This window comes from Podarcis muralis, chromosome 6, assembly GCF_964188315.1.
Source record: "Podarcis muralis chromosome 6, rPodMur119.hap1.1, whole genome shotgun sequence".
NCBI lineage: Eukaryota > Metazoa > Chordata > Lepidosauria > Squamata > Lacertidae > Podarcis > Podarcis muralis.
In genome coordinates, this window is record NC_135660.1 from 57,404,179 (window position 1) to 57,420,515 (window position 16,337).

Genomic DNA, 16,337 nt, shown 5'->3' on the forward strand with positions numbered 1-16,337 from the left:
AACTCAGTTAATGTGGTTCTTCAGGGCAAATGTATAATCCTCACTGATTACTTAAAGAAACATCAGGAGCCCCAAAAGATAAACATATCCTTCTAATTCATTCCCTATGCATACCACTCCTTATGAGGTAATAACCTTGATAGTGTAAAAAAAACTGTCCCCCAAATAAATTATTTAAACAAATCATGCACATTTCATTATATCAATGGCACCACTGCAATTTTATGCTATCAGAAGAATACTGAATTGAAAATCCTAAGGCACATCCTATACTGCTCTTTCTCAATCCTTTGTGTTGTTGCATTGGGCTATCCTTTCCTACAAGAGCTTCTACAATACCTTAACTGAAGGGTCAGACAGTTGCCTTTTATTTTGGAGTGAAAATGCAGACGTGTCGCTACAGAGCTTTTCTAAAAATTGCTTTGAACTTGTGTGTTTTAAAACAGTTAAGTTCATTGACATACCCTGAAAAATGGATTATTTTTGCCCTTTTAGTTCTTAGCCCTTGTCTGGGATATATTTTAAACTGTGCCTGTGAATGAACTGGGCCTAGTTGTTAATTTGAGAAGCTATATCTATGTTCTTGGTTAAAACGAGTGCCTGTACATACCTAGTATTTTCCATTCTTCATAAGCTGACATGACTGTTTAATATAAGAACTCGCAAATGTCTTGAGGTTATCATAGCAGCAATTTCTATTTATAGGGTTGCTTTAAAATGCGAAGGGAAAATTATGTAAATTATTTGTTCTATGGAAAGTAGATGAGTTAATGTTGGGAAATGTATGAAGTTCCTGCTTTTTTTAGGAGCAAGTACCACAAAAATACAGCTCAGAAATAAGTTTATTAAAAAAACTATTTTCTTCTGTGCGCATGACTTGAGCACCATATGTTGTAGATACTCTGATCTTGTCTGACATAACCAGCACATAGCTATTGCTAGAAGAAGAAAGGGGCAAGGCAAGGCAAGGTTATTTTACTATATACCAAGCTGATGTGCGTACTTCTTGTTAACATCTTGGTTTTCAAATCTTGTCATAGTAAACAAGTTTTCCTGAGGGCTGAATGTAGGTTATGCTTTGCAGCTAGACAGGTTTCTGCAAGTGATCTTCATGCTTTCCTAGCAGCCAGATCTAGTAACTGTATCTAGGATGTTAGGGTGTGATTTCTGTTTTTAACATATACACTCATTCCTTCTACATAGATAGCTAGGGATCTTTGCAGGAAACATCACATAAATTCATGGAAGCTGCAGTGTATTGCTTGGATTTACGGCAGGGAAGAGAGAGAGAAAATGACGAAGTAGCAAATTCATTTGCTTTCATGCCTTAAACGAGGGTCCTCCAGGAAAAAGGCAAAAATATAGTGTAGCCATTGCTCCATAGCAAAGATGATTGAAACAAATACATATGCCTCCCCATTTACGCAAGGGTTCCATTCCAGGGCCCCACACACAAACATGGAATCGCTTATAATAGGGAGCACCCTGGAGAGTCTTAGTGGCTCCCAAGGAGACCCACCTCAGAGCCTGAAGAGGACAGATTTGGGCTCCAGGGAGGGTCTCCTTGCGAGCTTGAAGGACAGCAGGGTTTTGTGGAGCTACTTAGCCTAGCTTAGCATTGCAGCTGATCTTAGCAGAGTGTGTCTTTTCAGCTATCAAATCTTAACAAGCACATCAGGCAACTTGTTTGTTAACAAATGAAATGAAATCTGTATTTTATCACAAATGTTTGGTACTGAGAAGAAAGTATAGGCCAATATTTTATAATGAATTAGGACTTTAGACTGAGTTTTCTTCCTCCCATTTCTTCTGCCGATGCAGTTTGTGTTGTACAGGATCCCTTCAATGGCTCCCTCCTCTCACTCTCTAAAAAGTTCTTATATCTCTTTAAAATGTGACAGCTATTGTGTGGCTCAAAAGGAAGATTACCTAAAGCTTCAGTAAAGGTTTTTCTCTTTCCTGGCATTAGCAATCCATTTACAGCAATGTCAGCAGCACAAGTACTCTCAGACCAACAAAGCAGAACAGATTCTACAACTGTATTGCTATTTTCTGTTACATCCTTGGAGAAGGACAAGAAAACACTGTTTTATACTTTATATTCCTATCCATTTCTCCATCTGGTTTTTTATATATATTACGACAGATTTGCTCCTCTGGGCACTGATAATGGTTTGAATGTTAGTGCCTAACAAAGAATAACAAAAGTAATAGGAACAGAGGATAAAAACTGATATAGAATCATAGAATTGGGAGGGACTCTGAGGGCCATCTAGTCCAACACCCTGCAATGCAGGAATCTCAACTAAAGCATCCATGACAGATGGCCATCCAGCTTCTGCTTTAAAAGCTCTGGTGAAGGAGAGCCCATCGTCTCCCAGGGAAGTCCATTCCACTGTTGAACAGCACTTACCATCAAAAAGTTCTTCCTGATGTTTAGTCATAATCTCCTTTCTTGTAACTTGAATCCATTCATTCGGGTCCTAGCCTCCAGAGGAGGAGAAAACAAGCTTGCTCCATCTCCCATGTGACAGCCCTTTAGATATTTGAACATGGCCATTATATCTCCTCTTTTCCAGGAGGAAACATACCCAACACTCTCAAATACTTGGTTTCCAGACCCTTCATCATCCTGGCCGCCCTCCTCTGCACACATTCCAGCTTGTCAATATCCTTCTTAAATTGTGGCACCCAGAACTAGACACAGTACTCCAAGCATAGACTGACCAAGTACTATTCCTTCCCTTGATCTGGACATTATACTGTTGATTCAACCTAGAATAGCATTAGGTGTTTTTTGTTTTTTTTTTTTTCAGCTGTATCACACTGTTGACTCATGTTAAGGTTGTGGTCTGCTAAGGTCCTAGATCAGGGGTTGGCAAACTAAGGCTGGTGGGCCGGATAAGGCCCGAGGGGCTGTTTAATCTGGCCTGAGGACCCTGCCACCTGCACGGTCAGTCCCCGCACTAAACCAGAGAGAGAAGCCCCCCCTCCACTGGTGTGTGGGTGGTCCAGCCCACCAGAAGATTCGAGGGACAGTGAGCTGTCCCACTGGTAGAAAAGTTTGCTAACCCCTATCCTAAATCCTTTCCACAAGTACTGCTGGGAAGCCAGGTGTCCCCCATCTCATATTTGTGCTGCTGGTTCTTCCTGCCTAAGTGTAGGACCTTATGTTTGACTCTACTGAAATTTGTTTTGTTAGTTTTGACTCAGTTCTCCAATCCATTATGGTAATCTGGAATCCCAACTACTGTAATGCACGCTTTGTGGGGCTACCTTTGAAGGTGACTTGGAAATAATAAATGCTATTATAATTTATTTCATTCCCCTGATACACCAAGCCTGTCACTGTATCCACCCCAAAATGAGATTCATCTGGCATGACTTGTTTTTGAGAAACCCATTCTAGATGTTATTAATCACAGCATCCTTTTCAAAGTGCTCGTAGACCAACTGTGGAATTATCTGTTATAGGACTTTTCCTGGTATCAATGTCAAAATGATTGGTCGGTACTTAACTGGATCTTCTCTCTCACCCCCCAACATACCTTTTTTTAAAAAAATAAAAGATGTGGACCTCACCTGTTCAAGAATTTTGAAAGATTAGAGACAGAAGCTCTGAGATTATATCTGCGAGCTCCTTTAGTACCCTTAAGTGCAGTTTATCAGGCTCTGGAGATAAGAATTTCTTTGGAGTAGCTCTTTTCCTCTCTTGGGCTGCAGCTCCCTCATCTGGAAAAGAAAGTCCTATATAGTCCTTCCCACCTAGGAGGGTGGGTGGAACTAGGTCAGACCTGGAAGTCTCTTTCTGGAGGGACCACAGTTATACTTTTCAGCACATGGGGCTGTGGTCAGCAACTCCTGACAGTATTTTCTCACTGTACCAGGCTCATCACATTCTTACAAGCCTGTTTTGTTAAGGTAAGAATAATAGAATGTGAATACCTACACTGGAGCATGAACATTTTCTTCAGGCTCTCCAGTGCTGGTGGTCACATGAGGATGTGCAGCTGGCCTTGGGTCTTATTGGAGTTGAGACCCCCCTCCCAAACTTGCATTCAGTATTTTCTTCTAAGCTCCCTGGGGAGCCAATAACAATATAAAGTGATATACAAATATATTAAATAAATTACAGTAGTGCTAGCACCCAATCATGTGCTCTCTTGAAAATAACAGAGTACATATTATGAAGGCGTTTAATGTTCTGATTCTTAGTGTTTTGTATCTAAATAGTGCTGCTGAACAGCGTATTGTTGAGTCACCCAGTTAAGTGTAATAAATTATAGACTAATGTATCTCCTTCTGTTGCTGTTTTGTCTGCCAGTCAATGCATAAATGTGTCAGTCTTATTTGTAAGCACTAGGATTAAATCATTATAAAACTGTAGTTTTAAAGGCAATTCCAAATTGTAAAAAATAAAATAAAAAATTTCAGCATTGTGCAGAATCTCTAGAACGTCATATAGCAACATTATTTTTAGGTATAATCCCACATAACCATGGCTTTATTTAGAAAAAGCTAACCATTACTTTTTATTTTTTGCATAACAGTAAGACAAATGATAAGGGACGCGGGTGGCGCGGTGGGTTAAACCACAGAGCCTAGGACTTTGCCAATCAGAAGGTTGGCAGTTCGAATCCCTGTGACGGGGTGAGCTCCCGTTGCTTGGTCCCTGCTCCTGCCAACCTAGCAGTTCGAAAGCATGTCAAAGTGCAAGTAGATAGATAGGAACCGCTCCGGCGGGAAGGTAAACGGCGTTTCCGTGTGCTGCTCTGGTTCGCCAGAAGCTGCTTAGTCATGCTGGCCACATGACCCAGAAGCTGTACGCCGGCTCCCTTGGCCAATAAAGCGGGATGAGCACCACAACCCCAGAGTCAGTCACGACTGGACCTAATGGTCAGGGGTCCCTTTACCTTTACGACAAACCATAGCTAAGGAAGAGTATATGATCATGTGGGTACTCGCAGCAAAAAATATGGCAGCTTCACCTGCTCTCCAGTCTTCTTGTTACCACACTATGGTTTTGCTGTAAACAGACCATGAGCTGCAACCAAGGTTTGTTCTTGTAGTATTACATAACACTATGCCAAACCATGGCCCAGTAACCTGGAGTGTTCTATGTTAGCTACCACTACTTCATTTAAATATCACCAACCCCATCTATTTACCACTGTACTCCACTTTCTCCTTATGTTTTAACTGTTAAGTTTACATAGGTAAAGGTAAAAAGATAAAGGACCCCTGGACACTTAAGTCCAGTCAAAGGTGGCTATGAGGTGCAGCGCTCATCTCGCTTTTCAGGCTGAGGCAGATGGTGTTTGTCCACAAACAGCTTTCCGGGTCATGTAGCTAGCATGACTAAACCGCTACTGGCACACAGAGGACCGTGACAAGTGCCAGAGCAATGATCTAAAGAGTTCTATGGATTGCTACAGCGTACGGAAATGCCGTTTACCTTCCTTCCACAGCGGTACCTATTTATCTACTTGTACTGGTGTGCTTTCAAACTGCTAGGTTGGCAGGAGCTGGGACAGAGCAACAGGAGCTCACCTCGTCTCGCAGATTCGAACTGCCAACCTTCCGATCGGCAAGCCCAAGAGGCTCAGTAGTTTAGATCACAGCGCCACCTGCCCCCCTAAGTTTACATCGGAGCCTAAGGCGAAGAACATTTTTGGGGAAAAATTAAGTCCAAGTATTATGTTTTCTGCATCACTCTTATCTGTGTGTTTCTCGAAACACTGCAAGAATACTAAAAAAAAAGAAAAGGTAATGCATGATTTCTTTTTAAGAATCCATGGTGATTCTTCCTCAGCAATATTTTTACCTTTCTATATTAGCCTTCCCCAATTGGTGCCTTTCAGATATTGCTGAACTTCAGCTCCAACTGGCCTCTGTTAATAAAACCCATAGAGATGATGGGAGCTGCAGTCTACAACAACCCCCACTAAGTTGGGAAGCCTGTTCTATATGGCTAATAATTCAAATATCAGCACTTTTCAGTTTACCCTGGACAGGACAGCTGTTAGGCTAACTTGCCTTTAATTTTCTGTTTATTTCTTACTCCTTTTTCTAAATTGGCTTCTGGTAAAGAAGCCGATCATAGTGTCAAGTTGTAAATGCTTGTTAAAGTACTAACAATTTCAAATTTGAATACAAATGCTCTGGTGTATGCCATCTGGACCCAATGACTGTTTAATCTGTCAATTAGCCCTGGAGCTTAATATTTTGTCACCTCTGTTCAACTAGTTCTTTAGGTGCCTTTCTCCAAAAAAAGTAGTTAAGTAAAGAGTTATGTCCAACCTTTTTTTACAGTAAATTCATAGGTAAATTGCAGCTCCTTGTCAATTTCTCTGTCCACTTCCACGAGTACTTTTACCCTCTTTTCTCTAATTATCTGAATTCTGTGGGGGAATCTAGTTGAGGACATATTGTTCCTTTGGGATAATGGTGTAAGCTTTTTACACTCATAAAGTGGGGGTAAGGTAGAACTTGGCAACAACACACAAGAAGACCTGTCACCTTCTTAAAAAGCAAGAAACTAGCTCTGAGCTGCTCTAGGTTTCTGATAGGTTCACCACATGTAGGTTGCCTGTCTTCCACTGTTTTGGCTTGAGGTTTCTTGCAGTACCATGCTGATTTATCGGTTTAGTCCAGGCATCCCCAAACTTGGGCCTCCAGATGTTTTGGGACTACAACTCCCATCATCCCTAGCTAACAGGACCAGTGGTCAGGGATGATGGGAATTGTAGTCCCAAAACATCTGGAGGACCGAGTTTGGGGGTGCCTGGTTTAGTCAATTCATATCCTGCCCCACACCCATGGACCTCTGGATGGGTGACAGTAAAATTCCCAGAAGACAGAAATAACGATACAAGCACAATAGAAACAGTACATACTTGAAACAAATCTCAAATACTGACTCTGCTGCCCAATGGCTTAAGAAAGCAGACAGGTCAAATGAAACCTGGTGTCTAAACACTGGCTGCCTAGGCAGCAACTGGTTTATTTTAATGGTGTAGAAAGGGAATTTGATATTGTTTCTTTCCCCCTGACGTTGAATTTACACAGGAAGTTAACACACCTGCCTCCCTTACCTTTTGAGGGTCTTTCTACTGTTGAAGCTGTCACCCTTCTTGCTGCATCTCTGTACCATTCGCAGTGCTGTAGCTTCCTCACAACGTTTGCTTTTGCAGAACAGGATTGTGCGTATGGAATTATGTGCATTTGAAAAATGAGACTGAGACTTTATTTTAAAATAAACTACATATTTTTGTTACAACAGCAATCCACGGGCAATAAATATATATATATGAGCAAATATCAAATGCTGGGTCCTGTCTGTGAAGTGTCTGAGGTAGCAGAGGACAGAGCAAAAAGGAACACAGATGAAAGTTTATATTGTGCGTTTGTCCTTAACTCACCTAGTGATCCTTGACTTTTTGGTAAAGGACCTGTCAAAATGCCATATGTCCTCAGTTTCCAGACTCTTTTTATTGCAGGATACTGAAATGTATTAGGAGTAATTAAGTTTATTATCTGTGTCCTAATGTGAGTCACTCTTTCTACAGATAACTATTGTGCAAAAAGAGAGAGGTCGTTTAGAAAGAGTCTGACCTTTATTATTGCCATCCTTTCAGAGATAATGACACAAACCCACAGTGTCTGCAGCCTATTCAAAGGATATGTCAGTTTACCAAGTCGTTAGTTGACATCCTAATAACACCAATTAAACAATTTGCTGCTGAAACATTTGCCTGGAAAGCAAAGATCTGGGCATTGAAGATTGTTTTACTCTTTGCAAGAATGTAGAGTTTTGTATATAATACCTGTTAAGGGATGTTTTGTTTGTACCCAGTGTAAACTATGTTTCTCCTCTTTTTAAGGTGCTAATATATAAGTAGAAGTTCAATCCATTGTTCACCAGCTGTTGATTCTACTTAAGTAAAGAGTTTAATTCTAAACCAATAATATTAGTACATGTGACTTTGAAAAGCAATTAATTTTTGCTTATCAGTAAATTGAATTGTTAATTATCTTTTTATGATATCATGATATTAAATAGAAGTGAATATTTTTTCCAAAGGATTGCTTCTATTTCTTTTATTCTACATATGCTAATTTCCTTGATTAATTTTGAGAGCATCTGCATATAATTCTGCATATTTAACAGTGGTAAGTTTTCACTGCTTTCCTAATAACTGCAGCAAATTCTACTTTCCAGACAGTCTTGGATTTATATCTAATTTGGATGCCAAACTTACAAAGGTGCCAAAGTCTTAAGTGTGTAATTATGTAATTTTCTCTTGATCTTTCAGAGTCTTCCTGCGAGCAATTAATCAGTATGCAGATATGCTAAACAAGAAATTTCTTGATCAAACCAACTTTGAGCTGCAGGTAAGACATGAATATTGTCTCCATTATTATTTTTTGTATATCTGTGTGCATGCATCCTTTCCACACATTTTGCAGTCATTAAAAAAAGGCATTTGAAGTATCCCTGTGAGTTGCAGCCACACTTCCTCACTCATTGTGTCATCTTGGAGAGCATTTCATTTTATTTTAAAAAATCGTCTACATCCTGCATTTGTGCCTCAGTATGAGGCACTTGGGGCAGCTCAGTCAAGATCAAAATTCAAAAACAAGTCAAAATTACACACACACACACACACACACACACACAACCACAACCTAGACCGGTAGCTGGTGGCAGGCACACATGTACATCAGCTGGAAGGGAGAAAACTTGGAGGGCTAGAACAATAATTAAAAATCAACTATGCCAAAGGCTTGCTGGAACTGGAAGATATTCTTCTTGGCAGAAAACGCCATCAGGTAGAAAGCCAAATGGATCTCCCAGGGCAGAATGTTCCAAAGTTTGGAAACCACTTACTAGTTATTATGATGGACTGTAGCTGAATCCTGCTAGGACACTAACACTGTGAATAAGTTGTTCCCAGGACTGAGAATTAGGGGGTTTGTCTATTTGGGTGGGGTTGCACTCACACTCAAGGAACCGGTACGCAGCTCTTGCAACCATCCTTGTCCATGGACGCCCAGGAGGCCTCTGTGGCAAAAGCACACCAGCTTCAGCTGGTATGTCAACTGCTCCCTTTCCCGGGTTCTCAAACGATGGTCTGCAGGCTTCATTCAGGTGGCCTGTGGCATATATTTTAAAAATAGAATTAAAAAACATGCAGCATCTAGCACAGTGCATTACGGTTGCTACAACAGGCAGAAAAATCACTAAGCAATCCACCAAGACCTTCAGCAAATTTCAAGTGGTCCATGGGAAAAAAAACATTTGGAAACCACTGTTGTAGTCTGAAGCTGTTTACAGCTTTAAGAAACAATCTTGCTTAGAAACAACCCAGAAGCCAGTGAAGATGAAAAGCGGCAACTTTCAGTGGTTTTGCTCAGGCTCCTTCTTACCTGTGTACATCATGCTTAACCATTGAGTTATCTAATTTATTTGTACACACTTTTCAAGAAAAATAGCTCCCCCCATTTTTTTTTACAAGCCAGATGTCAAACAAAAAATGAAATTAAGTTTGACCATATAAAACACCACAAAAATCTCATAACAATATTTCAAAAGTTCACTAAACCATGGTTTAGGATTGTGTAAAAATATGCTCTGCTGTTCACAATCATACAGAGATATTAAGGGACCTAGTTAATTTTATTATAAATTTATCTTTGTTTGAATTAAGCAGGATAATTTATTACCGTATTTTTCGCTCTATTGGACGCACCGGACCATAGGACGCACTGGACCATAGGAGGGGGAGAACAGGGAAAACATTTTTTTTTTCTTGTTCTCCCCCTCTAAAATAAGGTGCGTTCTGTGCGTTCAAGGTGCGTTCACCCAAAGCCTCCGGAGCCCAGCGGGAGTTCCTGCTCCGCAGCGCTCCGTCTCCCTGTTCTGGCTTTGGGTTTAGCCCCGCAGCCTGCATTTGCTCTATAGGACGCACACACATTTCCCCTTAATTTTTGGAGGGGGAAAAGTGTGTCCTATACAGCGAAAATACGGTACTTTGCTTGACACAGTATGTTTAGAAATCTCACTGCTTTACTTTTCCACAAGTCCTTTGACTCCAATTCCTTTTCTTTCTTTTATTTTGCTTGTGCACATTTTTCATAGTTCAGTTCGTATATTTCCATACTTCAGCATCCATTTGAGAAAGTTAGTGATTTTCTTTGACTTTCTGTACAACATAAACAGACACTCATGAATTCGCATTCCATTTTGCTTGAATCATCAGAAAGCCTTTGATTTCAATATTTGTGCAGATGGGCAAGTTTGTTTAATCAAAACTGTGCAGTGTGGCAAAATGCAAAGTTTCTGTCAAAAACAAACCAAGCTTGATGTCTTATTACTATTAATAATTATGCATATAAATTACGTTTTTAAAATCTACCGTATGTTAAGATGTTTCAGTCATGTAATACTGATGATTCTTGTTATCTTTGTGACCTCTAGCTTTGGAACAACTATTTCCACCTTGCTGTTGCTTTTCTTACCCAAGAGTCACTACAGCTGGAGAACTTTTCAAGTACTAAAAGATGCAAAATCCTTAACAAGTAAGTTGCATTCCACATATAAAACCATGAGCAGGAGCACGAGGGATTATTAACATAATGTTGCTTTAACTGCTTAGAAAATTCAAGATGCATTGAGAAGCAATCATAGTATGATGAAAGGTTAGTCTTGAAACCATGAATCAAGTATTTATCATATTCTTTAGACTCGTGTCAAGATACAAAATTACTGGATAAAGCAAATGTTTATCTTGTAGTGTATTCATGGAGTCAAGAAATTTAAGAATGAACATATTAGAGAAATCTTTTTTAAAAGCCACTTTAGCTTTTTGCTTATCCTAATCTCATTTGATGAGAATGCTTTATTCCCTAATTCCTACAGGTCTTGTAGCTAATCTCCATAACTGCTGTGAATTTCAGTGTGATATCCCTAAAGAATGTTTTGTTGCCACAGACTTGTACCTTGGTTAAAACGGATTAACTTTCCTACCTTTCAACAGGGAATTTATTAATTTTATACTATATTTCATAGCAAATTTTTTTATTAAAAAAAAAAGAAGCAACATGCTGTGGTATTCGGAAGAATGAAGGTTTGTCCCTTTGTTTTCAATTGCCTTCAGTGATTTTAGCTATGATGCGAAATCTCCTTAATTTAATTATTTTTAAAGGACTTGTTTTTTTGTGTAAGGCTGAGCCTTAAAAGACATTGGATTGGAGCCAAAGATGCCATTCCATCACATATAAAGAGTCCTTCCTTCAAGACTAAGGCCTCTAAGTCAGTGAAAGGTTTCCCTTTATGGAAGGTGGAGAGACAGTTTGTACTTTCTCTCCCTGCATGCCAGGTTCCATGATGTTCCACAGTGTTCTCTGTTTTTCTAGAGCAGATTTCCAGAGGCCTGCATGGGGAACGGGGAATCTGCAAAAATCACCTCCCTCCTTTCCATTAGTGAACAGCATGAGTGTTCTTTCTGTGAATGGAACCACACTGCATGAGTTTTGAATATAACAGTGTTTCCTTGTGCTGAGAAAGACAAAATGTTGCATAATTTTAAACAATGTGAAGTTCATTTCAGAGTGGGGGGAAAATAATCACTCCTACATGGAGTACACAGAAAAAACAATATGAAATACTCAGATTGTGATAATGCCAAGGAAATTGTATGCTAGTCCCTGCCTGCCTCAGCCCAACCATTCTGCATAAAAGTTTTACCAGCATGTAATGGTTAACTGCAATTTACATCTACACAAACCTAAATTTGGCTCATGGTTATCCAGAATTTTGGCCACCCTGAATTAGGATTAGATGTAGCAGTGGGCAATAAGGTGATGACAGGCTGTACAAATGTGTTTTAAGGGTTATAGTAAAGGATATATGGAATTAAGAAAAAATACTTTGGTTTTAACATGTTGCATTAAGGGCTTTCCATGTTCACTCAAGATAGGAAATTACAGTTGTTAAGGACCACACTCTAAAGAAACATGTTATTTTGGCATTGTTGTATGGTATTTTATCCCATGGTTAGTTCTGGCTTCACAAACTACCTTACAACTGGATGACAGTTAATAGTAGAGAGTGGTGGAACTTTGTTCTGGATATTTTTGTTCTCTAGAGTAGACACATTGAGTCTTTGCAACAGAAGCTATCAAGCAACTGAAGCTTTGTATGGTATGTTAACATGTAAACTCCACAGCAAGTTCTACAGCTTTTTAGTACAGTGGTACCTCGGGTTACGTACGCTTCAGGTTACAGACTCTGCTAACCCAGAAATAGTACCTCAGGTTAAGAATTTTGCTTCAGGATGAGAACAGAAATCACGCAGCAGTGGCGCAGCAGCAGCGGGAGTCCCCATTAGCTAAAGTGGTGCTTCAGGTTAAGAAGAGTTTCAGTTTAAGAACGGACCTCCGGAACGAATTAAGTACTTAACCCGAGGTACTACTGTATTCCTGTGGATATAGAAGGTTGTGGATATAGAAGGAAGGCTGTGGATGTAATTCCCATCTGTCCAAAGGACATTGTTCCAGATGTCTTGTGGTTTGTTCAAACGCAGCTTTGCAAACCAAAGCTGTGCTGCCATGTTCTTTCTAGAGAGACAAGGCTTTCTCCTGGAAACCCTTCCAAACAAACCATACTCGTTCAGTCTTTTTCTAATTGTACTGTCATGAATTTTAACATCTAATATGCTAACTGATGCCTGTAGAAGCCTAAGATGTACGTCTTGATTGGTTTTTTTTTTACAATTTCTCTGAGCATTGCACTGTCTGACTTTTGGGCGAGTTTGCTGGGATATCTGCTCCTGAGAAGATTGGCAACTGTCTTGAAAGTTTTCCACTTTTGAATAATCTTTCTCACTGTAGAATGATGGACTTTATATTGGTTGGAGATGACCTTAGAACCCTTCCCAGTTTCATGGGCAGCAGCACAAGAGCATTGTGTCATCTTTCCTCCTTGGCATTGTGTTAAAACACACCTGAATGCTCCAGACCAGCAAACTCCTAAAATTTCAGCTTTTATAGGGATAGGCACACTTGCTGATGATCAATTAAGCAAGGGCATTTGATTAGCACCTACTCACCTAGCAGTTCGAAAGCACGTCAAAGTTCAAGTAGATAAATAAGTACTGCTCCCGCGGGAAGGTAAATGGCATTTCCGTGCGCTGCTCTTGCTCGCCAGAAGCGGCTTAGTCATGCTGGCCACATGATCTGGAAGCTGTCTGTGGACAAACGCCAGCTCCCTCGGCCTATAGAGTGAGATAAGCATGCAACCCCAGAGTCGTCTGTGAGTGGACCTAATGGTCAGGGATACCTTTACCTATGTAAAACCACAGAATTCAAAGAAGGTGCACTTCCTTTTCCCCACGACCGTGTGTTTAGTTTGATTCATTCATGTATGGTAACCATTGGCAGTACTTGCATTTACAAAATTGTGTGTGTGTGTGTGTGTGTGTGTGTGTGTGTATATAAAGAGATAAAGAAGTGCATGGACTCATCCACTTTTTATGCATTCGTCAGTTGCAAATCCAAAATAAAGTATCACTTCTGATTTCTGCAGATTTGAGGGACATTCAGATCCATTGTAGTATCTCAGCAGATGTCATGGTAGTTGTGGGGGAGGGGGCATCCTTTGTTACTTGCTGAATACAGTTCTTCTTAGTTCATTTTCTAGGGCAGGCAATGTATGCTAAGAATATGCATAAAAGTAAAACATTCTTAAGTCTGTGCAGTGTGTTTTCTCCAGCTATTAGAGACTGAGAAATGGATAATACTCTCATTAATCTACACAAACACCCCCACGCTCTCAAGGGACAGTTATGTAATATGCCGATAAGGCAAACTGAAATTCCCACAGGTGAAACGTTTACAGAAAATGCAGCATAGACGCTGGAGTAGAGCTTTTTTCTTCCCTCAAGGAAGAATGAGAAATGCAGATGTTAGACTGGGAGCTACCATGCAAGCTTTTGTGTGTGTGTTTTATCATCTCTATGATTTGAGAATGTAATTTAATTTCTGCAAGCTTTTCCCTATACATAACAATGGTTGTATTGCCTAACAAATTCAATAGACCTAAAGTGCATTGGACTCATAAATAAGACTCCTAAATAACTAGCAAATCATTTATCCTAGGTTGCTTTAAAAAAACAACAACCCAGACATAATTTGATTACAATGCTGAAAGGGTGAAATAATACAAAGAGCATTTTTTATCAATAAATTTGCATTCTTTCTAGGTATGGCGATATGAGAAGACAAATTGGCTTTGAGATCCGTGACATGTGGTATAACCTGGGTAAGTAGGATCCCCACTATCTGATCCTTGAATAATCAGCACATCCTGATTAGCTGAATGCACTGCATTTTTGCAGCATTGTTGTTGTTGTTGTTTAGTCGTTTAGTCGTGTCCGACTCTTCATGACCCCATGGACCAGAGCACGCCAGGCACCTCTGTCCTCCACTACTTCCCGCAGTTTGGTCAGACTCATGCTGGTAACCTCGAAAACACTATCCAACCATCTCGTCCTCTGTCGCCCCCTTCTCCTTGTGCCCTCCATCTTTCCCAGCATCAGTGTCTTCTCCAGGGAGTCTTCTCTTCTCATGAGGTGGCCAAAGTACTGGAGCCTCAACTTCACAATCTGTCCTTCCAGTGAGCACTCAGGGCTGATTTCCTTCAGAATGGATGCGTTTGATCTTCTTGCAGTCCATGGGACTCTCAAGAGTCTTCTCCAGCACCATAATTCAAAAGCATCAATTCTTCGACGATCAGCCTTCTTTATGGTCCAGCTCTCACTTCCATACATCACTACTGGGAAAACCATGGCTTTAACTATACGGACCTTTGTTGGCAAGGTGACGTCTCTACTTCTCAAGATGCTGTCTAGGCCTGTCATTGCCCTTCTCCCAAGAAGGAGGCGTCTTTTAATTTCGTGGCTGCTGTCACCATCTGCAGTGATCATGGAGCCCAAGAAAGTAAAATCTCTCACTGCCTCCATTTCTTCCCCTTCTATTTGCCAGGAGGTGATGGGACCAGTGGCCATGATCTTCGTTTTTTTGATGTTGAGCTTCAGACCATATTTTGCGCTCTCCTCTTTCACCCTCATTAAAAGGTTCTTTAATTCTTCCTCACTTTCTGCCATCAAGCGCTGTGCTTATAAGGTTTGTACAAAGTTCTGGTTGCACAAATATTTTGGCAGTATCTAACTTACACATTTAATTAATTTTATTTATTGCAGCAGCTACTCAGGGCCATTTCTTGCATGGCAGCTATTATGTTGAAGAAGTGGCTGCCACCAGCATGCACAGTTCCCCCCCATGATTCTTGTTACGACTGATGCACAAAGGCAGTTCCCAGCAGTTTCTCATGTGACAGCCACAGTATAAGGATTGGTCCTCACTAGTTTGAACTCTTCTTTGAATGCATTCTATCCATTTTAAGATCAGTTTTGCTGAAAGAACCCTCTTAATCAGTTCATAGGATGGACAAAGCTTTGTTAAGCAAGCAAATTGCATAAATGTTGCATTGAATATCTATGTTGTTTTGTTGCTGTCATAGCATAAGTGAAATTTTCTCACACACTCCTCTGAGATGTAATGTAGGTAATGATACTCTAATGGTTTTCAATAATCAACAGGCACACAGATTAACACCAAGGTTCTCTGGAAGAAATACTTTTAAAGCCCTCTTCCCATTGGCATTAGAAATATTGAGTGACCATACCATCCAAAAAAAGAGAGAGTTCTAGATGTATTTTAGAAAGTGCATAGGTAATATGGAGAGGCAGCATTCTCAATGATTTCACAGATTTTGGCATAAAAGCTCTAATTACTAAATTATCTGTAATCACCAATAAGAAAAATTCTCCTTATACTAATATTTCCATTGATATGGACACTATACCTCTTTTGATGTTTAGCCATGTCTTTGCTCTGAGTGAATTATACAGGATTTGCTATAATATAAATTATGACAGCTGAATCACTTAAGTAGCTGCAAGTTTTTGATGATATTGTAAGGCTGCCAATATTACTTACTTTTCACCTGAACATTGGCTAACTTACTCTTGCTATATTCTTAAATGACTCTGATGCAGAAAAAAAGAAAGCAAGCAGCAGCCTTATGTATAATCAGCCAGAATTGTAGAGTTTTTAATACGAAACAATGAAGCAGTCAAACTCGGATATATCTTCTGATTATTACATGAGTTTTTTGATGAAAGAGAAAATTCACATTCATCCTTCTATGATTTGGAAGTGCACTCTGCTTGAACTATGGCGTTATGTAGGGAAGGAAAATAAGACTTTAATAA

General features: G+C 40.0%; 1 protein-coding gene across 4 annotated transcripts in view; it reads left to right on the top strand.

The window, feature by feature from the left end:
* DOCK1 (dedicator of cytokinesis 1) overlaps positions 1-16,337 on the top strand; it is a 359,595-nt gene that overhangs the window by 251,610 nt on the left and 91,648 nt on the right. For all 4 annotated transcript variants that reach the window (XM_077930360.1, XM_028729952.2, XM_077930362.1 and 1 more), the window contains 3 exons: positions 8,316-8,394; positions 10,481-10,581; positions 14,265-14,323. In XM_077930360.1, coding sequence (XP_077786486.1) covers positions 8,316-8,394; positions 10,481-10,581; positions 14,265-14,323 — 239 coding nt within the window. The remainder of the gene's footprint in view (positions 1-8,315; positions 8,395-10,480; positions 10,582-14,264; positions 14,324-16,337) is intronic.